The sequence below is a fragment of the Tetrao urogallus genome (genome assembly GCF_951394365.1).
Source record: "Tetrao urogallus genome assembly, chromosome: 2".
Taxonomy (NCBI): Eukaryota; Metazoa; Chordata; class Aves; order Galliformes; family Phasianidae; genus Tetrao; species Tetrao urogallus.
In genome coordinates this window covers 497,604-524,680 of record NC_136814.1, presented here as the reverse complement: position 1 = coordinate 524,680, position 27,077 = coordinate 497,604, and the positions used below count along the sequence as shown (strand labels likewise).

At 34.7% G+C, this 27,077-nt stretch overlaps 1 protein-coding gene across 1 annotated transcript in view; it reads right to left on the bottom strand.

Moving 5' to 3' along the window:
• Positions 1-27,077, bottom strand: part of USP34 (ubiquitin specific peptidase 34) — a gene marked incomplete at both ends in the record, with an annotated part of 130,531 nt that overhangs the window by 7,132 nt on the left and 96,322 nt on the right. The window contains 28 exons of the mRNA XM_079532559.1: positions 982-1,089; positions 1,412-1,538; positions 5,285-5,363; positions 6,253-6,410; positions 7,735-8,369; positions 9,316-9,463; positions 11,025-11,129; positions 12,449-12,493; positions 12,613-12,717; positions 12,820-12,868; positions 13,256-13,407; positions 14,302-14,376; positions 14,461-14,629; positions 15,383-15,468; positions 16,556-16,636; positions 17,972-18,037; positions 18,708-18,755; positions 18,855-18,930; positions 19,026-19,090; positions 20,618-20,713; positions 20,806-20,859; positions 22,293-22,371; positions 23,373-23,526; positions 24,046-24,218; positions 25,650-25,744; positions 26,433-26,510; positions 26,605-26,661; positions 26,750-26,896. Of these exons, the coding sequence (XP_079388685.1) occupies positions 982-1,089; positions 1,412-1,538; positions 5,285-5,363; positions 6,253-6,410; positions 7,735-8,369; positions 9,316-9,463; positions 11,025-11,129; positions 12,449-12,493; positions 12,613-12,717; positions 12,820-12,868; positions 13,256-13,407; positions 14,302-14,376; positions 14,461-14,629; positions 15,383-15,468; positions 16,556-16,636; positions 17,972-18,037; positions 18,708-18,755; positions 18,855-18,930; positions 19,026-19,090; positions 20,618-20,713; positions 20,806-20,859; positions 22,293-22,371; positions 23,373-23,526; positions 24,046-24,218; positions 25,650-25,744; positions 26,433-26,510; positions 26,605-26,661; positions 26,750-26,896 (3,310 nt within the window). The remainder of the gene's footprint in view (positions 1-981; positions 1,090-1,411; positions 1,539-5,284; positions 5,364-6,252; positions 6,411-7,734; positions 8,370-9,315; positions 9,464-11,024; positions 11,130-12,448; positions 12,494-12,612; positions 12,718-12,819; positions 12,869-13,255; positions 13,408-14,301; positions 14,377-14,460; positions 14,630-15,382; positions 15,469-16,555; positions 16,637-17,971; positions 18,038-18,707; positions 18,756-18,854; positions 18,931-19,025; positions 19,091-20,617; positions 20,714-20,805; positions 20,860-22,292; positions 22,372-23,372; positions 23,527-24,045; positions 24,219-25,649; positions 25,745-26,432; positions 26,511-26,604; positions 26,662-26,749; positions 26,897-27,077) is intronic.

The window sequence follows — 27,077 nt, the reverse complement described above, 5'->3', positions numbered from 1 at the left end:
TTTGCTAGTGTGCACTGTGGAGGTAGCTTTACTGTGAACAACACGCGAAGTGAATAGACCTGAATAATTAGTCAGGACTCCCTTCACCTCTGCCAACTGTAGAAAAACCTGCTCAACAGTGAATGTACAACCAATGAGAGGGGTGCCAGCTTGCAGAAAGTAGAAGCTCAATAAAATTACCCTCTTTCCTTCTTCTTTTACATATCAGGTTTGATACCTGGAAAATGTAACCAGCAGCAGTCAGAAGGACAATTAGAAAGGCACTCAAAATAATGGGAAAATGCATGCAGATCACACAAATAAAGTTTAATGTGGACAAGGTTTTGGGCCATCGTTAGCATGCCAAAAAATGCAGACTGCATCCATTAAAATTTATTTTGAAAATCTGTTTCCAAAAAAGCTTCTGGAATAGGCCTTGTAGCACAAACCAGACACATTACATACAACATCTATGCATACAATTTTAGAAGGCTAATCCATTCACTGCTACAAGTTCTTAAACTTTATTTATATTATACTTTGCAGAAAATGGATCATAAAGGTAGATGCTAAAGTTGTAATGCAGATGAACTTGGTCAGCACGTTCCCCTTTGAGATTTTAAGTTAGTATCAGAATTTTAATGAAAGATCTGGGATCTGATTCTGAACTGACTTAATACTTCAGTTATTGAGTTATTCCTTAATCCTGCATCTGACTTTTACTAAGTCAGGTTTGCAAATTTGCCTCTCAAGATGGACGATGACTTTCTGTGCACAGTCTGCACACCTAGCAATGAATATTAACTGCAGCCTAATGAAAACAGAATTATTTATTATTGTAATGATGGCAACAATGATACATTGTCAACAATAATATCAAGAATTCAAATCCATAGATTATCTAGTAAGCATGTGCTCTTGCAAAAATAGAATTTAAATTTCAAATCAGGTAACTACATAAAGCAGGTTCTTCTTAACTGCATGCATAATATTATGACTTACCAATACAAGCATTTCTAAGTTCCGGAGGACTGTAGGAATTTAGCAAAGTTAAAAGTTTATGGGCAAATTCAATTCGCTCCTGCCACTGAATGAGAGCTTGCTTCACATCTGTGAATGCAAAAAAACACAGAAATCTGCTAATTTAATTTCATGAGAGATCTATAAATCAAGTATGGAATTTTACTGCTGAAGAATTTGCCTTTTTTCTTCTAACGTTACTTTTTCTCATTCTAGAAATCTAATAAATCTCAAACTAAATCTAGTTTCAGATTATGTACACAGTAATTTAATAAGAAACAATCTAGTAATCACATGTGTGGAAAGTTTAAATTTAAATACAAATATTGAGCAAGATAGAATACGAGGTTTTGGGTCACAAAAACTAATTAGTAGGCAAAAAACATAAACCTTTGAGGAGTTGTAACCAAACCTTTTCTTTGAAGATACGGACGTGTCGATTTAAGAACTGAAAGGAATATAGACAGAAGTTCTACCAGGTCTCCAGTCACGTGGCAAGCCGTAGCCTCATGGTACATCATGTGTAATGTGTTAAATGACTAAAAGAAAAAATGCACAACTTCATGTTGCCGAACAACACATCATTATCATTTCTATTTCTATCCTGCAAATACCACTTTTATTTCATTTATTTCATGTACAAGAAATCAAAGTAAGTATCAATGTCAGATGTAATCAAAAGTTACTAGAAACATAACGTTTAAAACACGAGCAATGTTTTTTACACAATTAGAATGCGACAGAGAAAGAAGGAGGGAGGGATGGGGAGAAATGACTGGGTATCTTTTATGACAACTAAATATGATTCTTAGGGCATACAGTATTTGTAAGAATGAACTGTAAGTAATCCACGGAGGTTAAACTGAAACTTGCTCTTGGTCATAAGGCTGAACTGTGTTTTTCTCACCTAACCCAAAAAACAGAGTCATATACAGTGTTTCACATATGTATGCCAGAGACCTTGTAAAATTTACCAACAACAACCTCCATACCCTTCATCTCTGCTCAAGAAGAAAGCAGTTTTGTGACACACAAAGCAACTCCTACAGATACCCATTTATAAACATTCCAAATCTGACTTCAACCTAAAAGCTTTATATTAGTGAGAGTTACGCAGACTACGATCACTTTGACACAAAATAATGACAAAGTTTTCAAAAACAAAATCTATCTAAAACACAATAAACAAAACATAACTTGAGGTACAGTATTTTTACATATCTATAAGCTTTATCTTTTTGCCAACATTCCAAGTGATATTAGAAATGTATAAAGAAAGGCATGGGTATACTAATTTTTGGTAAAAAACAGAAAACAATCTACAAGACTGATACAGATACATTTTTCCAAGTGCTGCTTAAGGACTTACTGCTCATACGACTGTACATACGTTAGATGAATTACTTAGCTTTTTTCTAACAAAAATATCTTCTAAAATAACTTTTATAGAAACGTTGATAAGGAAAACTAATTTCCAGCAGCACAATAATTATAGCACAAGATGTAACAAATGTTATTTAATTTGTTGAGGTATTTTGAAGAAAGAAACAATCTCATTCCCCATAGTGCAAAAACCTTGGCATTTTTGTATCATAATGATAAGATACATGGCAAACCCTATGTATGGGAACTGCTGATCACGGCCTGAACCTCTGATTGATCACCTGAGGTGAGCACTGAGCCAGCCACAGGAGCACAGGCGAAGGCAATTCACTGGTGCCACTGGAAGGGGTGGAGCCTGGCTGCACCTCTCCCAGCTCCCATTTAAGGGCTGACTGCCACTGAGGAAGGATCTCTTTCTGGAGATTGCTCCTCATGGAGTTTATGGTGAGCATTTTCCATTTATTATCTTTATAATCCTACTTAGCCTAACTTCTGTACACCTATTGACTATACACCTTGCTAGAATGGAAAACTGTTCTGCACATGATAAATGTTTGCAGTAACTTTCATGATGCAAAACATTTTCAGTGAACAAGGGAAGAGATAAGGCCTGGGACTTTCAAGTCATAAAGCAACTCAATTGAAAGTTTTATCCCATTTCTAGCGATATCTTAGAAGGGACAAACTGTACTTTGTATTACACATTCTTTATAAATTAATATCAATTGTTTGTAGGAATCAAAGTTAATCAAGGTAAGTTCTTTTTGTACATGAGTACCTTAGTTTACTTACCAGTTTCAAAAACAAACAAATCAAGTTATAACTCAGTTCCTATATTTTTATCCCAAGTTTATGGAATGCAAGTGTTTACAAGACAGAAAGGAACATATTCCAGGGAAACTAATTATAGCTAGTTAAAACACTTATATTTGTAAGAAGCTTGGGAAAAATGAATTTTCAAACAGTACTGCAGTGTCTTCATTTGTGCCACTTCTGATTTGGTAATTCCAGCTTTTTCTATTATGTGATTGAGAAAACACAAAGTAGTGACATCAAAAGGTTAAGAAGAACCAATCTCAAAGCACCACCTAATCCACCTACATGCCTTAAGGCAGGCTGAATGTCTTCATATCCTTCACTTACAAATGTTTGCTTGAAGAACATCTGGAGACTTCAACTTGTGCTGCTGACCCCCTTCTGTAGCAACCTATTCCAATACCTCATTTACTGTACAGCTTAAACTACCTCCTACCCAGTTGTTTTCTACCATGCATTTATATCAGTTTATTATCACAGAATCGTTCCAGGACCCTAAAAGGTCACCCAGTCCAACTCTCCTGGAATGAAAAGGGACATCTACAGGTCAATCAGGTGCTCAGAGCCCCATCCAGCCTGACCTTGAATGTCTGGAGGGACACAGCTTCCACAACCTCTCTGGGCAACCAGTTCCAGTATCTCACCACCCTTACTGTAGAAAACTTCTTTCTTTCATCCAATCTAAATTGCCCCTCTTTCACTTTGAAACCATTTCCCCTTGTCCTAGCATAAAAGACCCTGCCTATACAGTCTGTTCCCTTCTTTCTTACAGCCCTCTTTTAGATACTGAAAGGCTGTTATAAGGTCTCCCCAGAGCCTTCTCTTTTCCAGGCTAAACAGCCCCAGCTCTCTCAGCTTGTTCTCACTGGGGAGCTGTTTTATCCCTAATGATAACAGTCTGCCAAGAATAAATTTCATCTTATTTTTACTGTGCATCTCCAACACATCTAGATTATCCAGAATTTTATTCCTGTACTCCAAACTACCTAACATCCCTGCCCATTTTGTGTTGCCAGTGTATCTCATAAACAATTTCTAGTCTATGATCAAATTCAATAATGGAAGCACCGAATAGAATCCAAGATCTTTCACTCCCTTGAGGGAAAAACACACCAAAACCACCTGAGTAATCAACTTTTTTTTTCTTCTCATTTTTATCATATCTCACTCACTTCAAAAAGTAGCCACTAACAGTCCAGAAATCTCTTTCAGGCTTCTCCTGCATTAGTGCAGGACAGTACAAATAGCTTTGTAGAATGAAACTCTTGATGGTGGGAGGCTTGACATCCAACTGCACTCATTTCAGGATGTCATTATATTATCAATCCTGTATTTTGAACCAACTCTGATCTGATCATGGACCAAATATCCATTTACACCGTAATACACTGTGTGCTCCAGAAACGGATGTTTTAAGATTAGTTTCATCTTAAAGAAATCTAGATTATGCATTCTTTAACCACTCCTTCCTGCAAACAGAAGCAGAATGTGCATAGGGAACCTGAAGAGAATTGCCTCAAAAGTGCCTCAAGGCTTGTTCAAAATTATTAATCGCAAACGCGATGGTATAAGCTCTTATTTCTGTATTCTAACATCTCTTTTTACTCCAAATTTACAAAAGACCTAATTCACTTCCTTTACTGGTTTGTGATCTATAGTAGACTAAACTACAATAGCTCCTGATTTACTCTCCACTGTGAACTTCAGAGCAAGTGCTCTACACATCTGAGATATCAGCCTTACTATTTCTTGCTCATCTTTCCTATTTAAGCTACATTTTTCATAATTACCCTACCAAATCACTAATCTAGTAAGCTCTTATTTTTATCTAATATGAAGATCTTTATTGCCTCAAATTTACTCATTTAAATTTGTACATGATAGCTCAGGCATGTCTGGTAAATCTTTTGTCTTTCCTATGAGCCTAAAAATTAAGGTTTTACACATCAGTAATTCATCCACATAGTTCATCTATATTTTAAAGGATACCACACTAAAACAATTAAAAGTGAATGCGGAGATGGGAATGATGTACTGGATTGGTAAAAAAAAGTAAGCTGTTTATCAAAATTAATAACAAAAATACCTCAGTCATCAGAATCAATCCTCTGTTAAACACAACAAGAAGCCTGTCTTCATCAGACTCCAATAATATTCTGAAGGCACTAGGAGAAAAAAGCAAACATTGAGATATTCTTGCAATATTCTTGCAAATTCTTATACGTATTCTTATATATGCTTAGAATTATCATGCTCATCTCTGACAGGATTATGCACAGAGAATGAGTCATCCATCTCAGCACTGCATTTGGGAAAATCTGATGGCATCTCGTGACAGATGACCTACGTAAACCTTTCAAGTAACAGAGGCCATCTTCCTTTTTACACAGCTGTTTAAATATATCAGCTGTTGTATTTAAAACCCCAGTACCTGACCTACATATCCAGACAATGTGCAGTTACATTGAAGGAAAACAACCCCAAGCAGCTGTTTCAGACGTGCTAGATATACTAGATAGTAAGATATACTAGAAAAAAAAAAAAAAACAACCATTGGAGATTTGAACAATAAAATTCCATCCCACAAATACAATTTCTAAATAATTTTTCTGCCTCAAGATAACAAATGTTACCGATGGCAAATGAAATTACTGTTTTGTCAATCTAGACAAATAATGGTAGGCTGAGAATGGAATTTCAGCTTATATGCTGACTTACAGCATTTAAATGATTCTTCCCCCTAAGGGCTCTAGTAGTTTTGTCATGGTGATTCTTTTTGAACCATAGCAATATATATCTTGTTTATATCTGCTTATTGTACAATGTTTGTTTAGTTTCTGAATTTTTAGATGCTGAAATCTTCTAAAATACATTACATCCACAACTTTGGATTTTGGAAAAAAATGTAATTGGATCTGGTTGTTTACTTCTGCATAAAAGCAACCTTAAAATTAAAAAAAGTATAGAATAACCTACACTAAGTTTTATTGTACTTCACATTCTACAAAATACCATTCTTGTTCAAGCTATGCCACAACTTCAATGCTAATGTACCTTATTAAAGTAGTCCAACAAGATCGTCCATCCAAGCAGCGCAGATAACAGCTTATGGTGGTTTTCTTAAACTGCTTTATGTCTTCTATCTCTTCCTCTCTCATGTCTGGTCTCTGAGCTACAAAAAGTTGCATGAGGTTAAACAGTTCTTCTACTGCCTGAAACACAAAAATATTAAGTTAGTGACATCTCTCACAGTATATTATGGTTTACATCTCATTTTTAAATTCCTTTGTATTCCTCCTATTAATAAATAAAATCTAAAATAGCATTTAAATAATGTATTTAAAACAACTGCAGATGTGATAAAATTTTAACCTGTCAGAAAAGCAGCAGACATTTTAAACTTAAAAAATTAAAGCTAAATAGTACCTAAAAACTAAAATTCTGACATAGAAGCTGTAGATCTCATATCTATGTTCAATGCGGTTTGGTTTTAGTCTTTACTATTTACTATGTACATTATGACATAGACATTTGAGATAAATCTTTCTGAACCTTGAATGCATGCTTTGATGCTTTTTAACAGCTCATTGCTACATCTGCATAGACAAAAGTATTTGAGAAACCTTGATCCAAGTGCTCAATCTTCCTGTCTTCTATTGTGCAGTTTAAGGTCATTCTTTTGCAGCACAATTACACATAAACTCTGATGATGTCTATATTCCAAATAACAGGGTTCAGGAAACTGCTAAATTCACTGAACTTTTATGTGCATGGAAAACACTAAACATGCCGAAGTAACTAAAGTCCCTTCTGACAGAGATGCAAACAGTAAGACCATTTACATGACTGCTACAGTACACCTGTAGTCAGAGAGCTGAACTAGACTGAAATTCAGTGTAGAAGATTCCACATATCCTCCTCCCCTATGCAGGGAAGAAAATCTCCAGATTATTTTTTTCTAACCTTGCATACCACTAAATGATCCTAAAGCAATACTAAATAAGCAGTCATAGAAAACTGCATGCTTCCCCTCTTTAAAAATTTCTAAGCTTGGCTTCCCACAATGACACCAGTATCTGTTTTTACTGTGATATAACGTTGCAGAGGCAGCAGAATTCACAGAGTACCAACACTTTACAAAAGGCACCACCAGGCCATCCAATCTTGGCCATGTACCAGAAACTGAAAGCCATCAAAAAGCTCACTGGGAATTCCTCCAACACAGCGTGTTACAATGTAAGACCACTTAAAAGGTCTTTCCCTGTTTCCTACAACTACACAGAACTTTCTGAAAACATCAGTGTCTGCTTCCAGAAAAAAACATCTGCTCTTCAACTGCTATACAGCAAGGAAAAAATGCAAAACAATCCCTCCCTGACAGTAATCAGATCTGAACACACACCAGTAAATAAAAATAGAATAATTTTTCCACTGAATATATTCATACATCTTTTTAACTCCTTCAATAAAGGAGCCATTCTGTAAAGGAGGAAACATCGACAGCAAAATTCCACTTTTTGGCACTGATCTACTTACTCCTGGGTACTGACTGGCATGTGGCGTGAGATTCTTGAAGGCCCACTGGATGTTCTGGTGAGAAGCCAACTGCCTCGTGAACGCAGGGGACTGCTCACAGCAGAGACGCAGGATGCCATAGTAGGCAGGCAGCATCCCACGGTTGAAGAGCACTACATCCTGATCATCGTGGTCAGCAAGGATGTAATTGAAGGCAATGTTCTTTGTCACCACAGGGTTCTGTACAATAAGGCGCACGTTCTCTGGACAGTCAACACAGACGTTATACCAAAAAGACAACAAAGCCTGTTTATTGTGGTTGGTGGCTATAGCTGGCTCAGAAAGTTTAGGCTGGAAAAGGTTCCATAAGTCCATGAAGTAAGTAGAAAACATGAGTTTCTCAGTTTTTGAGATCAAGCAGTATGTCATAAAACTGAAGTAGGGCACAAGTTTTGTTGTGCCATGAACAGCAGCATCAACATATAACTTAGCTCTCGAAAGAAGGCCAAGAAGCACGTTGTAGACTTGATGAAGAACTACTGTAGTATCTGGACTAAGAGGCAGATCACGTGTAGGGATGTGCAAAGAGCGGGTTGATCGGAACATCTGACGGAAGGAATTGCTTGGAATAAGCGACACCAAGAGATAGGCTGCAGCTTCAAATAAAAACAGATGTGTTACACTTTCAAAAATGATGTAAATGTTCAACAGCCAATAAACAGAAGTTAAATTATGTTGTATGCCCCATTCACAGATTTTAGAGTATTTTAGAGAATCTGGTGTGACAATATTTCCTCTAGAGATGAACAAAACAGTAGAAAAGACTAGCACATAGCAAGTTAAAAGAGGTGTTGAGTTAGCTTTCAGTCCTACTCAGCCTCTATTTCTGTCTGCTGCTTGATTCTCACTATTGTAATAATATGCGTTCCATCACAGAAATGCTTTCTATGACTATTTTCTACTGCTTGACTGAAGCTGCTGCAAAGCTGTACCTCCAAGATTCCACATCTCCTTCCACCACAGAAACAGTATTGAAGTTTAGTGTGGCTTATTACTATCAAATCTTCTATACAACAAAAGTTAGACATGGGAAAGGCTCAACATTTGAATGTGACAAATGTTGTCAGTGTGACAACAGCAGAACAACTTACAGAGGCAGTACATGTTAGAGCTGGGCAGAAGCAAAAACTTATTTTCGATCCAAAAGTTCAAACGACTCAATTCAACTAAAGATTACTTTGTGATAGCTGAAAGAAGAGCAAGGACCTACAATGCAACTGTGTGATGCAAACTACAGAGAACAACTTTGCTTAGTTGTTTTTCTTCACCGGGTTTTCCTAGACACGTGGATTAATTACATAAGGTAAAGAACCTACTAATGTACTCTTTCATTAATGAAATAAAAATACGGCTTTCACCTATAACAGCTGCCTCTTGACGAGGCACATTTATAGCAATACTTTAAAAAATAGAGCAACTGTAAAACAATTGGAAAGATGAAGAAAATACATGCACAAGATCATATATTTGTCTCAGGAATACCATATGCATAATAACTTGCAACAACAGCACAATTATTTTCTTTAATTTAAATTAACTTACAAGTTCTCACTCTAGGATAGTTATGTGCCAGAAGAAAACGTTCAACCCAGTTTTCCATGTTTTGTAGCACCCAGCTGTGCGCTAGTTTATTTCGAGGCGTTTGCACAGCCAGCCAATCCAGGCACTGAGATGGGTTGTATTCAATGACCTGAAAGAACAACGGAAAAATCAAGAGGAACATGTTAACCCTAGTAATATTTATTAATTAAGAAAAAACTAAAAATAGCTATAATGACTCTCAAGGTACTTTTTAAAACTAAGTGGAGCTACTGAAGTGCATACCACATGCAAGGACTACGGCAGACAGAGAAAACCCTTGTTAAATTTCAGTGTGCTCTGCACTTCTGAATCGTGTTCAGAGCTTTTGAAAATCAAGTCCAGGTAGTTCCTCTACATTCTGTACATTTTAAGAACTTTCAATTTTGAAATGTTAAGCACTTTTAAAACTGAAAAATCTTGTTTTTACAAACAGATAAAAAACATTTAAAATAACACTAAGATAACACAAAGCTTTAATACCGAATCAGTTTTTACTGCAGTTATATGGGAAGAATATAAATGGTATGCAAATTAGTCGATCTGGCTTTATGCTGTTACTCATCATCCAACTACACAACTTGAAGGAATACATTCACTTGCTGTTTTTGACAGGTAATGAAAAGCCCATGGAGTGCTGTTGTTCAATGACAAGAGCCTTACAAATACAACATAATTTCCTGTGCCTTTCTAGTTCTACAAGGTTGGAAATTTACCAATGCGTTATCAAGCTAATAAACCAAGTTCTTTTATTTTAAAGGTGTTTTTAAAACTGTTTTCTGTTAACTTTAAGGTATAGCTACCTGGATAAGAAAAAAAGGATCTCCTAGGAAAACACAAGCAGTAACTGCAATGCCAAAGGTGCTCCCAACTACTACAATCCACCTGAAGAATATAAGCAGCTAACAAGATCGACGCTCTGCTTATAAAATTTTAATCAACATTAAAAAATAAACTTATCAGGAGCAATCTCCTCTTTTTTTTTTCCTTAAGTTTTAAAAGAGAAAGAATGTTCAGTAGCTTTCCCTTGTAGTCTTCAGACTGTAATAAGTAAACTCAAACAGCAGTTTAACTGAACCTAGGCTTTAATTCCTAATCTATTTCTTTATTTCTCAATTAACTGGTGCCACTTAGTTAAAAAATGTCTTTCTCTTTAGAAATGTGAGTGAGAATGCTCCAACACCACAGTAATTATTCATTAGATTCCAATTAGCACTTATTTTATAGGTTAGACAATTCATCACTATTTTATAGAGAACAAAAAATGCCAACCCGATATTCACTTAACCAGCACATATCAGGCAAAAAAGAAAACAACTAAGAATAGTCCTCAAACCAGCTTACAGTCTTTCTAAAACAATAATTCAGAAAAATTAGTGGAATTTGCTCAGAAGCTATCCAGACCCCTATTATGCATTCATTTCTCATTAAACTAAAAGTTAACCTGAAATACCAGCTAACCAGGATGCTATTGAAACAACAGTTAAGGTTAGAACAGAACTTAACATTTATAAACCGTCGCTGTTTCTCTGAAAGAAAAAGGCTCTTGAAAAGTTCATGAATTGATGCAAAGGAGGATGACAGTGAAATGTAACACCCTTTCATGTACATAAAAAAAAAAGTAAGCAAGACAATTCAGCTCCTGATTTTATTTTTTTAAAAACAGGTTGTACCTCCCAAATCCTCTGCAGAATGTAAGAAGCAAAAGGTGGCATTCCTGGGGGTCCACCAGCAAATTCCATTAGCATAGTCAACAATTTGAAAAAAGGATTGGCTGCCTGTAATGCATAAAAATAAAAATTGCCATTTTTATCTACTTCATTCAATCCATTAATATTTTTAGAGACTTTAAACCATTCCAAATAATTGCTTAATTTCTGCTAACTTCAGAACTTAACATTTTAATTACTTTTAATCCCTTATGATTTAATCTCTAAATCAACCGATTATCTGAATTTATATCTTAATTCTGCTACCAGTGGTTACAATGAAGATAGCACTATCGAACTAGACAGGATCAATCTACTAGAAATATATGGTTACAAGGAAATAACATTAATATTTAAAATCAGACATTACTCTGAACAAAGGGAATAAAATCAAGCTGGACAGCATTTAAAAATTCGAAAGTTTCCCATTAGTATAGATAACACTATCTCAGAAATGTCGTTTTTAAGTGTATTTGCATAACAGGTAACACGTAGCCCAAAGAGTTTATCCAAAACATCACTATATTTTTAAGGTTTTACACTGATCGTTATTTCTGGCCCATGGTTTCCCTCTGAAACCACCAACGTCTACTCTCATGACATGCATCATTATTTTAAGTTTGCCAAGCCTCATCTAGCTTTTAACAGCACTTCAGTAACGTGTTTACTATTATTTAGTATTTCGCACCTCAGCAAAAGCATCTTTTGTGCATGTGCATTTGTGCAAAGCAAAAAAAGGAAAAGCAGTAAAATGCAGTAATAGCACGATGGGAGGGAAGTAGACTGTCATCTGATAGTGCCCATTCTATCACGCAAAGCAAAGCTGTCATGAGAATGGTTTCATACGTGTTTCTTTCCAACTATGATCATGTCTCCTCTCTTTGACATACCTTCAATTTTTCCTGATTGTTTTTAGTTTTCTGACAGCAATATACAAGAATGTCCTTGCATGAGCTCCACTCTATATTTTATCATGTGGAATCCATTTAGAACTCTCAGTATTTTTGTTACCAGGGCAGGAATTTATTCCATCTGAGAAAAGTGTTTGCATGCACAGAACTGCAAAATAGTCTGCCAAAACTTGAACAACAAAAAGATAACTCCTTATCTCCACTTACTCTAGCGTTCATGTTTTATTTTTTTATCAATCTTATAAAAATGACATAGGTGGTGAGTATAGAAACAAGTTATTTGGTTTTCATCTGAAATCGCATACCAGATTTCTGCTTCAGAAAACTTAATACACAGTGAAGTTAGGCTTTATTTTATGTCACAAAAACTTTCATGAACCATCTTCCATGCAATATTTTTAATGAGCGAAGTATTATTTAAGTAATTTAAAACAGAAAAGAGTTCAAACAAATTATTTAATATGCAGGCTTACATACCTCAGGAGTCAACTTTGCTATTGATGTGAAAAGCATGGACACAATCTTGAAAGAAACAAACAAAACTCACTTAGACTTTTGCTTATTCAGCTAAAATAACAAATCATTCCATTACACTTATTAGACAACATTTTCAACAAACAGCTGCAGTTGCTGATACTTACATGTTCTGCAAGTCTATTATTGTACCGACACAAACTGAAGATCAGATTGCAAGTTTGCCTGATGTTGATACCATCACGGATATGTTGAAACAAAAAAGGAAATCCCTAAAACAAATAATTAGATATTAGTACATTGTTTACAATTATACATGCTGATACCTGTTGGATTTTTTTAAAGGTTTATACATTTGTATTTAAATCAGTTACCTTTCCTCCTGTTAATGCTGCCATGTCATTCTGTGATAAAGTCAAATGCCTAAAATACAAGAAAACTTTTATCATTTTACTTCTGTGATTTTTAAGTTAGGTTAAAGAGACATTTATGACTGTGAGTGCTAGTTTATAATCTTCGCTATCATAGCATACTTGAAAATAAGGGTACTGACATAAAACAAAAATAAATATTTTTTATTAGATAGACTGAAAGAAAAAAATGCAAATCAGAGCAATTGAATGGATTCGAGACTTTAATCTCTATCTTTATTTGGTCACTTATTTTAAAATGGTTAAAAATATAATGGACCAATAGCAAGCTCATTTATGCCTTTAAGAGATCAGCTTAAACAAAAATGAAACAAAAACCTCTAACCCCATTTCCAACTAGCATATTAAAATTTGGTTTTGGGTTTTCAGAATCTCTTGCCTTTCAGAGCGAGACTGTTCAACTAGGAGAGCAATCAGAGCAATCATCTTCTCAAGAGCAGCAGGCCTATATTTTTCTTCTGCTAAAGAAAGTATATCTTCCTCCTCCTCCTCCTCCTCCCCTTCTTCCTCAGAAAGTACTTCAACCTGTGGCTGAAGCAAAAAAAAGAAATTTCAACGTGGACATTTAGTGCTTTAGCTACAGAAAGCCTGTATGTTTTTACATACACTGTCATCTTTCATTCATAAAATGGCTTAGGTTGGAAGGGATCTCAAAGATCATTTAGTTCCAACCCCACTGCTGCAGGCAGGGTTGCCAACCACTAAATATCAGGCAGTAGATCAAGATGTGTCAGGCCCCATCCAACCTGGCCTTAAACACCTCCAAAGACAGAGATCCACAGCTTCTATGGGCCAGCATCTCACCACCTTCTGAGTGGAAAATTTTTCCCTTGGCATCTAATCCAAATCTCTATTCTCTTCCTCTCTTGTCCTGTCCATCACTCTCTACTCATGTAGAAAATCGATTTCCCTTCTGTTCAGAAGCTCCATTTAAGTACTGGAAGGCCACCATGAGGTCTCCCCTTCTAAAACACCTTAATAAATCTGCATGAGTCAAATCAGGTAAATATCTAATGTTTCACGTTTAAATACTCACAAGCTAAATAGTATTTACAAATGCAAAAGCAAGGCTGAATCACTATCAGAGAGTGGTATGGTGCTGTATTTAAGAAAAAATGCAAGTTTGTAAGTCAGAGTTGTACCAAAAATATGCAACCATCTGTTATTAATAGACTCATGAGTGCAATTTTAATAGATTCTTCTTAATTTTTATTTCTATATTAAATATAGAACCATAGACAACTATGGTTTATAGTATAGTTAATTCAGTATATATTTAAAACATAAAACTGAACATCAAAAAGAGACAGTAATATGGAAGCAAAATTTTAACATCTGAAAGATAGTTCAAGAGACATAGCACCAATGATCTCACATACGAAACAGGAAAGACTAGTTCTTGTTATCAAAGACATTCCAACTTACATTTTCAGGTCCTTTAGTTCCCATGTAGAAATGAACCATTGTTGATATGGCTTGCAGTGAAAGCAAGAACTGGCTCTGAAATACACAGATGTTGAATTACTTGAAGATACACACACAGATATACATACACAATTCCTAAAGCTACAAAGCTATACTCACTTCCTCTTCACCCATTTTGGCGAATTCATAAAGAAAGGCAAAGTATTCTGTGAGATGTTTACTGTGTGGCTTAACGCCATGCTCCATAATAGACAAGAGAGTCTTCACAAAACGTGTCACACAGGAGCGACTGCCGATGTCTTCCACGGGACCATCCATGTCATCCGAACTGAAAACAGAAACCAAGTCAGACGTTTCACGCAATGCATGGAGCACACATTCACCTCAGTCTAGTCGTTTTCAGAAAACCCTACACTATTTCACTTTCTCCTAGTATGATATTCAGATCTCCAGAAAAAAACTGAGTTCTGTATTTTGACATAAAAACTCTCTTTCCTCATCCGGAATTTTATAGCAGCAATATAGTCATTACTTGGGAAAAAGTTAACAGGATCACAGGCTTAAACCAAAACATCAAAGAAAAAGCACCGTCTTCTCACTATGCATCAAAAAGAATAAATGCTTCATAATTGCAGACAGAGCAATGATTTTGCCAGTAATTAGCAGAACAAAATAGAACCTGTTTTGTTCTTTTTTTCCTACTTTGTGATGACAGCTGATTTATCTATACAACACAGAATTGGACTTTTAATTTCCTGTTCTGGATAATATAATGTATTATCATATTCTCATGTGTAAGTAGTAAGATGTATAGTCGCAGGTTATTATTGTCAATGAAAGAAAGATCACACTGAAAAAATCTATTCTAGCAGAACAAATACTTAAAAAAATTCTATGTACAGTATTGGCTTCCACAAACACAATAGAATTTTAAGTGAATCAGAGCATTTAGGGTAGAATAATAAACAACTGAAATCAAACAATTTTATGCTTACAAGACCATTTAGAATAATTCATTAAACAAAAAATGACTGCTGTAATGTAAGTAATAAATAGAAGTTTTCAGGTGTTAGTATTTTACCAGTCTTCCACCCCTGGCTGAAGATAAAGATGTGCATGCACTGGTCTCAGTCTCTGTATCACATGAATGCACAAACGCTGGAACATCTGCAAATGATAAAATATATGAACTCTGCATGTTCATTCTTTTCTGTACATGTCAATACATATCTACAACAACGAATATTCAGTCTAATACTTCTTTCAGCTCAAAGGTTATAGCTGAGATTGATGCACCCACATTCCATTCATTTAAGAGAATAGTCAAACCTGATTTCTTATAAACAGATCTCATTAAGAAGCCCTAAAACCAGTTTTTAATATTAGCGTGCTACTTGAACAGGACTTAGGACCTCTGCTCATAAACATTTTCTCTTCAATCTCTATTTTCTGAAACATTTATGGACATTTTTAGCATTTTTTTTTCATACAGCCTCTATCTATAGTGAGAAATTTTGCGTACGTTTTAAGGAAATTCCTTCCAGTCATTTCATTTATAAAAATTCACAAAGGATTAGAGCTTCACCTAAGATTCTGCATAGTGATTATCCATGAAATACAATGCTTTAATGATGGGTCGCATAAAGAAACTCTGTATGGTTCTATATGGAAACATTAGTAATTCGAAGTTAAAACAGTTCAGGTGAGAAAGTAATTGCAGAAGCTCTTACCTGAACAACTGGCAATGTAAATACACGTGTAAGTTAAACTATTAACTGTGAATATCCAAATGCTGCTAACACACGTTTTGTGTTTTTGCATTCTTCAATTTTAAACGTTCCAGAAAGGTAAACAACAAAAACCTGTGACATAATGTACGTAGTTTTCTGAATGTATATCTTTAAACTTTGGTTTTGAATCAATTCAGAAAGAAAACATTTTAATGTAAAATATTTTAAACGTTCAGTTTTGTAGCGATCATGTGGGAGCTGTAGAAATCTTAGTAAGTATCTGCTGTGACATTTTGTGACACTAACTACAAACATGGCACGATATTAAAATATATTTTGCTTCAAACAGTAATACTGCCATAGCTAAGTATATCCTGTAAACCATAAACAGGAACGAAAAAGACAACAATTATAGATATTAATGTAGCCTTTCCAAATCACTGTACTTGTCATAAAATTTGTCCATTTCTGCTTACTGATCAAGTAATCACCTGATTAATAAAGGAGCATTTTTTCTGTCTCACCTGTCTCACAATCTGATTGGGACACTTTATTAGAATCTGCATTGGCCACCAATCATCATCTGCCATACGATCCAAAAACCACTGCAGAAAACACATATTTTGTTAGTTTTGTTTCAAACTGGTCCTAGTCTGATCTTCTTTTTGCAAAATACTAAGTTTGAAGAGAAACTGGTGTTATGACTATTAAGGAATAAGGAATTATTAATACAAGGGAAATGTAAACATCTTCTGTGCATGAAAAACAAGGAGTAAGGATCAACAGAAACAAACAAAATTAAATCCAGTATCTTCTTATCCCTGTGTTCGTCACACCATTATGCAATTATCTGGAAGGAAATGCTTCTCCTAAAAACTCAGTTGAAGAATCTTGCTGAGTAGGGACAGGCTTAAACAAGAACACAGTTCCTGGTTTAGACCCCTTTTGCATTTTAAAATGTAGAAAAGTCTTACTATTTCTAGAGATAACAGTAGAGTACGATACATTGAAAGTTAGACTTGGCAAATAGTACTTTGATTTCCACAAACTTATTTACAGGAAAATAACCTTGAAACAAAGAATTCAAGTTGCTGATATTTTATTTCAAATTCACTCAAATATTCTTTACTATATTAAATTTACTCACCCATTTTAATCATCACAAGCCTACATCATACTATGATTTTACTTTGTCTATACTGAATAAAGTATGCAACTAGGATACAGCATGCAACTAGTATCTTTCTATATTCAAACTATCACAATAAATCTATCACAAACTTTCCTCCAGTATCTCAAAAACAGTTTTCACCACCACAGTGAATTAGTGAATTCTTTGTCTGTGGTTTCTCATTTTTCCTCCGCACTTATGCGCAAACTCTCTTCAGTCAGCTTCTGCATTTTTTTTCCTAAAGATTATATATATATAACACATATATATTAACACATTGAGTTGAAGAGCCTCAGTTTTTTAAGAAGGGCATTGCATAAATTTCCATCTACATCTGACAAATACCTGTTTTTAACTCCCTTTTAAGCCTCTATGATGCCGCAGCCTTTCATCACATCCCCCTGGATTCAGTTCTACTTCCTTCCGCTCTACTCACTAAGATTTACTCTGTCTTTCCAAATTCATTTTAATGCCTCTTCATTATACAATATACATCATACAATAATCAAACACAAAAGCTGCAATACCACATGGTCTTTCTTCCCAGTGACAAAAGGATTTTGACCTGTTGTCTCGTTGCAGGTTTCCAAAAACAAAAATAATTCCCCAGAATCTGCATTACCAAAGAGGTGGATTTCAGTTCATAGTGCACAAATACGCCAACTGTGATACTTCATTGTCCAAAACATTCCAGAGATATGAATCTCCAGAAAAGTTAAACAATATACAGAAAGTTGTTTTGTACTTCGCTGAGTTCTAAGTCACTTACTTCACAAGCTGCCTGACTGTTATTAAACTGCTTTGTTAAAAGCTCAATCCACTGAAGCATTGTAGGCTGTAAAAAGAAATACAGAAAAAATCTTTAACTTAAAAATCTCTAAACACTCAGTTAGAACACTGAATTTTAAGCATATAGCATACATGCATGCAGCTACAAACCACTATACATATTGAAACCAATGTAAGTCACACAATGCTTAACTATCCACATATTTCCATTTTGTCATCATATTGGAATCTCATTCTTACAATGTGAGGCACTCTAGAATTAGTAATGTCATAAAACACAGACGAGAAAATTAAAAGCCTACTGAGAATAAAAGTAGTTCAGAATAAAGCTTCCTTGCTGCTAACTACACTAGTTGTAACTAGCGTTTACAACTGCTGTTCAATGGCAAACAATGTCCTCTACATCAGACTTTAACAAGTACTTGCTAAATCATGAATCATCTATGAATTTACAAATCAAAAGAACACAAGGTCTGTTGTTCCCAATGCTTTGCTGAGGCAAAGTAACCTAAATCCAGATCACACATTCTTCCACCGTGCAGTGTTAATTATGTTACACATTTTGTTTATAATAAAATGTGTTGAATGACAGTCTTTAAACATTTTTTGTCCACTGTACTCAGTACATCTCAGTATCACACTTTTACAGTGAAAAAGTACACTTTTCAGTATGTTCATGCATCTACTTCAAAAGAATTTACAAGTAAACAGAATACCTTTTCCTTTGAATGAATAAATGTCTCTAGTACAAAAGAAGTGCTTAACTGTGGGAGGAAAAAAGAACCATTAATCAAAGAATACCCAAATTAAAATATAAACGGTATTCATTTTAAATAAGCAAAATAAACTTTTGAAGTATTTACCTTTGCTGTCATCAGGGAAACTGCTTTTGGATCTGGTAGCGTGCTTGGGATGCTACTACACAAATGCCACATAAACCTAGAGTCAGTAATTTTATTTGTTAATTTTAAAAAATAATGAAAATCTGCAAGAAGAAAAGAAGCATTAATATTACATTTTTAAAGAAAACTTACCCAAAATATGTATGTTCAAAAATGTTCTTGTCTTGAAGAAACTGCATGTTATCATGCCATATCCACTGAAGAAAAAATGCTAACATCAGATACAAGAAAGCAGTTTATTTCACTACATTAAGACTGATTCTAAGAATATTTAAATGTTTCCTGTGGATAAGAAATCAGTATTTTTTTAAATGAAAAATTATTTTTAGAATAATTTATTCTATTTCAAAGGACTTGTTCAAAGTTGTTCTGTTTACACTACACCAAACAGTAGTTCTGCCTGCTCACTGACTGCAGAACAGAGCTCAGGATCTTTCCCTTGCTGTGATCTCATTTTCCCAACTAAATTACATTTTTAGGATGCATTTTTCAGAAGTGATCCAGCATCTTCATGAAGAACCACATCTCAATATCTATGTTCATATAACAACTTAACAATAAAATTCCCTTAGATATGTAGTTTCACTAACTGAAATAAACTTGACATTCCAGTAGCTTAATCAGAACTCTGAGTAAAAATCTGACTCATCATTAACAGCAGAGATTTTTACAGTATGCTTGTTTCTCACTCAGAAATGATGTTTTTGACCAAATCTGTCTGTAGCATTTTTCACGTTCAAATGGTTTTAAAGTTTAAACCTGTTAAAATCTGTTACTGCTTTGAAGACTGAGAAACACGTCATGATTTTTTGGCTAACAATGAAGAATCTTTTGAAGTTAAGAATTAAACAGAACAAATGATATATCAATACTTCTGACAAGAGCATGCAGGGAATCTGATTTGCCTTTCAAGTGATAAAAAAGTAGAAGAATCCCTTTCAATTCCACACTGATGATAAACCTAGCACAGTGAGGTACCCAGTATAGTACCTTGCCCCTCTGCGCTGTCTTTTCCAGTTCCCCAGGCTATACATGAATAAATAGTGTCCTCATATTTATAACCAGGTATCCTAAGTTTGAGCAGTACTCAACACTAAGGAGGTAGATGTACCTCAGGAAGACGTTTCTCCTACTCATTTTATTCATACCTGGGCTACCTTCTCCATGACTATGTGTAAGAAAGGAACCTTTTCTAGCTGATGCTCCTTTACCTTAAACACAGTCTACCAATATTTTACAACCCACTATGAAAAAGTGTGAGGAAACAGCTGGAACTACTCTTGGAACTAATTACTGTTATGTCCTTCCTGAAAGCAGTTATTTGCTGAGAAACTGTAAGATAAAAAGGATGGTGGTTAATGAGAATACTTTCTGTACTGCTGTAAGTACTGAGGGAACACTGATATAAGCTCACAAAAACCAAACAGTAACAAAAAGCGTTTCACTTTTTTTTTTTTTTTTTTTAGAAATATGACGCAGAACAATATAGATGCTTGAATTGAAATTTACATGGCAGAATGAGAAAGCACCTGAAATTTATATACAGCGTGAACTTTCATTTACTTCCAATTCAACAGCATTCTCCTGAGGACTACATCTAAATAAAAGATCATCATTTTTCTGATTCCAATTATATTTGTTTTCATGTTTTTACTCAGATTCCTGATTTGTTTAGGATTTCTTGTAGCATTTTAAAATTGGTGTCAAAAAAAATCAACTTGTACCTCCAGCAATTCCGAAGAAACATCAAATTTGTAGTCTTTGCCATTTTCCTCTTCCAGCTCCATCCGTTTGTAAAACAGCATGTAAGCACTGTGTGTCTTTAAGAAAAAAAACATCTGTATAATTTCTGTTTTCAGAGAAATTATGGAAGTATAAATGTGATCATATAACGCGTAAGGAAGAGAAATACCTTTTCAAAGGAGAAGTCCATAAATTTATCAGTAACAGAATCATATGTTTTTGTCTGCAAAGAAGAAAGTAACATTATTAAATACAAGCTTCTTTAATGATCTGGTCAATGACAGTCCATGTAAATATGCACATGAACTACTTCAAGACAGCTGTAGAGGTGATGCTGACAGTTTATTTCTTGCACCAAGTAGTCATTTCTCTTTTTTCTTCCATTGTGATCTACTATTTACTATGACTTTCAAAATTGCTATGCAATATTTTGGCTTTTTCAATGCAACTGTCTTATCCATCTCACTGACACCTCTTCCTTCCTGGTTCCTAAAAGGTATTTAATCCCTTTGCCAAATCAAAACAATTTTTTTCTTAAATTTATTTATTTCAGCATACTGTTTTTATATGGAAAGAGGATTCTGAACTGTTTTAATAAGACATTGCATTATTAATGCTTTTATATAATTATATATTGAAATTTAATTTAAAAAGTTATCAATTCAAGCTGACTCTGAGAATCAGTGTTTTACAGTTCTCTGCATTACTATGTAAAAATACTTAGGCTGATGTCAAAAGGTGGTGAACTGATGCAAAATACAAAGCTGTTACTGTATTAAGAAACCTTGAACTACCGAAAGCAAATACCAACTTAAGACATTTTATCTTCTTGCAATACAAGGAACAAATAAAATCACTTAAACTTGCAGATCCACCAGTTTGAAAATCACTTAATATTAAAACACTTAATAGAGTTCAAACTTTCCAGTCGAACAACAGTATGGCTATACGGAATTCCAAAAGATTTTTCAGCTCTATCATTAATTAAGAAGGATCTGATTGCGAGAGGTTTACAGATAAGAATTTGGAAATTACTGAAACAAGGCACACACAAAGACAAAAAGCCTTGCTTTTCCAGTAACTATTCCTTCAGTTAATAGCCTGAGTGACAAAACCACACTGGAGAAGAATTCCTGAATTAGCTGCATACTCACCTTTTTTAACAAGCAAATAAATAATATGATAAAAGTGGATACAGTAGAAGAAATAGCTAAATTCTCTTCTTTGGAGAGAGATTTCACTAATTCATTTTGATTAATGAGTAATACATTCACAAATTCAATAAGATATTTATGGGAGGAATTAAGACCCTTCTCCTTTATTGGTTTAACTTCAGTCATACAGAAAGGGAAGAAAAAGGAGAGAACTTGCATGACTAGCCTGCAAGTATTCTGCAAAGTTTTTCATTTCTGAAAGAAGAACATCCTTTGAAGAGATCAGCAGTGAAAGAACAACTGATACAAACAAGCATAACTTAGTATCGCTTGCACAACAAAGATGTCAAAAGTTTTAACACAACTCAGCTTAAACCTCTATTTTCTCATACATTCAGAACAGATGGCAGACCAGAGATGAACACTACAGATTACTTCATGAAAGTCCTCAGAACAGACATTCTAATGGTTGAACATGACAAAGACAGAAGTTATAACTTACAGTCATTTCTCCACCAAAACATTCTGAGGCAAGCTGTGTTGAATCAAATGGTTTTACTTCAGCATCGTTGAAAAGATACCTATAAGAACAGCAAGCTTTTGAAACAACTGTTGTTTGTTTCTCAGGGCAAATGAGAGTACAACAAAGAAAGTGATGCTTCAAATTAAGCATTTTTCTTAATTTCTACTACTTTGCTCAAATCACAGCAAACTAATAAGTGATTCCCAAAGTGACCTTTTTTCAGTAAGGGCAGGAAGTCAGTATTTCAACAGATGTATTTATTTAACTCCAGAAACACATTATTTTCCACTTTTTCCGAATATGACTGGTAGAAATAAAGTTCTCACGCAGTCAAAATTTGCCCTTACTTTTTCAGTTTGAGCAAAATGGAAATAAAAAGAAGAGAATCATAGAATTTATCAGTATAACTCTAACTAGAAGGTGGCAAAGAAAGACTGTACAGGATTATGGACAGCCTTTTGAGCAGACATTAGCCACCGTCTGGAAATTTTTCAAAAAATGTTCCAGCCAGTTATTAAAGAGAACAGGAAAAGAAGAAGTCTCATCTTTTGTTGCAGGGCCGCAGCTGAGAGTCTGAGATATGAACATAAGCATCTTCCATACAAGACGCAGCGAGTTTAAAGGGAAGAAAAATTAAAATTGTTGTTTTAAACTACAGAAAATGGACGAAATTAAAAGGAACAAAGACTGCAATCATTAATACTGCTATAGATTCAGAGATAACCCCTTTTATGATGAAGGGTCATCTATTAAATCTTACTGTTCACACACACTGAAATAGATAAAATAGTCATTGATACTCATGTGAAAAACCAAGCACTGGCTATACTGCAAGCCCTAGCCTGGTATTCTCTTGCTGCCTGTGGCCAAGGATCACCACAGTTGCTTCCACTACAGCACACAAACATGTATATGTAAATCAATATACAAATACCTAGCAAATTCTAAAAACTTGTGCTCTTGAAAAGACCCACAGCACATAGAACACCGTTGACAAAGTCAATAATTTTTAATCATTTCAACATACAAAACAATGAAATTTTGCTTTGAATAACTCACCATTTGTTGTTTTTATAAGCATGGGGATTTACTATATCTCTGATGAAACTGTAATAATGTCCACCATCTGCTGTTCCTGTATGAACTGTTACACCGATGAGATCATACTCATAACTCTCTGTTTCTTTCAAATATTCACCGTCTTCCTTAAAACCTTAAGTAATACAACACCGAGTATTATTTCCTAAGCATATGAGTTTCCATGTTAGTATCTTACATAAACATGTCCCGCAGTTAACTTAAAACTCGTCCTAACCTTTCTGCAGGGTACAATGACAGCCAGAAAATCCATATCCAGAACAAAGAGTATAGATCTCAGCTCCTTTAAAACAAGTTTTTTTTTGCAAAGCATCACTATACTAAAGAGATTGGAACTAACAAGTTCGCACACCATGATTACAATGGTATCAGTCAGCCCTTTCCTGAAGTTCAACCATTACTCTGAAAAATCAAAATAGGCCAGTAATAAACTGAGCACATATATTTGTAACCACCCCATATTTTAAAACTGAACTTAATAGTTCAAACTGAACTGCACACGAAAGCAAAAATAATTAACCAGTCTTTTTGTACTAAAGAAAATGTGTGCCTTTCAGAATATAGGTCAATAAAAAAACTTCTGATTTTCTTTTAAAACATCTCAATTGTCCACAAACAATTGTAGGAGGCATACCTTCCTTCCTGTCATTTTTTCCCATGAGGAAATCTTCAGTATAAGGTGTCATATCCAAACGCAGAGGGAATGAAAAATGAGTGTTCACTTTCTCCTTCATCATAGTTACCATATTAAATGTATATCTCATAGTGTTGAAGCTTAAGATACGAGGTAGTTTCTTAAAACATGCCCTAAATGATTTAAAGCAGTTGTGATTTAGTTGGTTGAACTGTATTTCCACAAAGATTTTCAACACATTTATTTCAAACATGAAATTGGAAATCTGTTAAGAAAATCACGTAAAGTTCAGCAATTTTAACGCCTTACAGTAGGGCAGTAACTGGCAGCAGAAAAGTCAAATTGAGCTTACTGAACAATTTCATTTAGCACTGTGCCTTGGAAAAGGGATTGAATTTGCTCACTGTGTGTTTTCTAAAACAATATAGTAAAAGGAGCCATGAAGGAATTTAGCAGTGCAAATCTCCCTACCAGATGGAATTACTATCCTGCCACTGACAAGTTTCAACAAAGAACATACCTTCTATTATACCTCATAAACTTTTCATTACTGATTTCTAAGCAGGTCACTTTCACTTATAACAGCTACAAAATCAACTATGAGTTTTTTCATCTCGAAGAATTAAATTTTGTTAGTTGCAGTAAAAGGACAAGGCAACATTTTGATCTCCCTGTTCATTAGTAGACTGTAAAAATTTTTTATACATTTTAGAATACCTGTTTTAAACTAAGAAATACAGGGCTACTATGAAACTTGCAGTTATCCTGCATAATGAATAACACAAACGCTTTTCAACAAGAAATGCTGAAATAATTCATCTTCTAAAAACTGGAAAAGATTTAAAAGTTACTGATGTGACATATTTAGAATCATAGAACAGTTTGAGTTGGAAGAGACCCTCTAAAGATCATCTAGTCCAACTCCCTTGCAATGAACAGAGACACATGCAGTTCCATCATGTTGCTCAGAGCTCCGTTCAGTCTGATCCTGAGTATCTCCAAGAACGGGCATCCACCACCTCTCTGGTCAACCTGTTCCAGAGCCCTTATTGTACAAAACTTGTTTCTTATCTCATGTCTAAATCTCCCCTAGAGAGTTTTTCTTTTGATAAGCCCATACCCTTGGATTTTGTAACATTCTAACAGTCTCGAATTGCTGCTTTTAAAAAACAATTCTTTGGATACGCTTTATACTTTTCTGATGTATTTTAGAGTATAACCTGCAAACACTTTGTCTGAGCTCCTTTTCTTCCCCCTCAGCCAATTAGACACAATGCTGGGAGTTCTGGCCTAGAGCTTTTGCAATTCACAAAGCAGTCATTTAATATTTCCTGAGCACACACTTCCAGTAATCTCATTCTATTCCACAAAGGTCTTGAACATTTTGCTGTCTAGCAGATCATCTTATAAGATGCTTCTGTTTTGAAAATTTGATTTCTTAGGTTCGTTCTCATTTTGCTCAAGGAGCACATCCTTACAGGCCTTCACATTAGTAAAATGAGTGAAACCACTGTCCTGTTTCATCTGAAGAATTAATCTAACAGGAATGGTAATCTCTGCAATTTACTAAAAAGAAACATTAGGACTATTTTTCTTAATCTTACCTTTTTTCAGCCCGCACTTTTTTCCCACAATGAGAACAGGTATACATGTTATCACCTTCCAAGGTATCTTTAATAGTTACTTCATCAAGAGATTCCTACATATAACAACAAATTCAGAAGGAGTTTATGTTTATTTCAGATATTATCTCTTGTGCTTACGTGGCCTGCTTTTCTAAACCTCTCTCCTAGTCTTAAAGCAAGTTTAATCAACATATCCACAAGTCATGAAATAAACTCATCATATGCAACAAAAAAGGAAGAAGAAAAAGCATGCGACTGAACTTTTCTGAAGAGTATGACATTATTATAGGAAGATCAGTTCCTCAAAACCCAAATACAAATTTCAGGAGAAAATTCAAATAAATGGTACTCAATATTGTGAGCTTTCCCAAAGAATTCAGGCGCTCTAACTCCAAATTCCAAGTGTAAGGATTAAAACAGTTATTTAAAAACCCTAGTAACCTAAGATTATATTGGTATAAATTCTCAATTAGCTTAATAAACAGCAGAACATACTAATACAATCTTTTGACATTTACAATTCTCATACATTTTTCAAACACAGAAGAAAGCATTGCCAGTAACACAGTCTTTATTCCATTCCATGAGCACACTGCACTGAACACATGAAACAATTTGACTGAATCACCTCCTCATATCAACCTAGAAACACCTGAACTACAGCACAGAAAAAGAAATCATCCACATGTCCAATATGAAGTTTTCTATTAAGCTTTTACACTTGCCATCTATTTTAATCCATCTGAACCTGACATTACTTACGTAAATATTCTTCATATCTGCTACCTGGCATCTTACTGTATAGAACTCTTCAGCAGTCTGGCTTACATGTTCACAGTCCTAAATCACAGCAATGCAAGAGCAACACATGAAATAACTGTATTGAGAGGCTAAAAGTATCTTGAAAACATATGGAAAGGGAAAGATTACTTACCAAGGAAACAACATTGTTTGTGATAACACCTCCAAACAAACTTTTCACTGTGTTTTTCTGTGAATGAATTAATAAAATCTGTCAAGGATATTTGAACAAATCCGTAACTTTTTAAGTGCTCTTTTGCTACCTCTCAATAACTCACCAGTTCTGGAGACATCTCTTCTATTTTTGTGATCAGGTCAGTGAAGAATTCAGTCATATCTTTTTGCTCTCCAGTGTTCAGTGGCTGCTTATCCATGGTATAAGTTTTACAAAAAGGCCGTGGATTATATGCTTTACATTCACTTTCCTTTAGGTAAAAAAAAAAATTAAAACAAATCAACCACAAATCCTTGTACTTTCACATTACACAGATATACCAAACACATGCATACAAATGTCAGTGTACATCTCATAGACAACAAAGTTATCTAAACGTTTAAATGCATCTGACAAATGGTAAAACAATTTTAAACTAACATCATTATGAT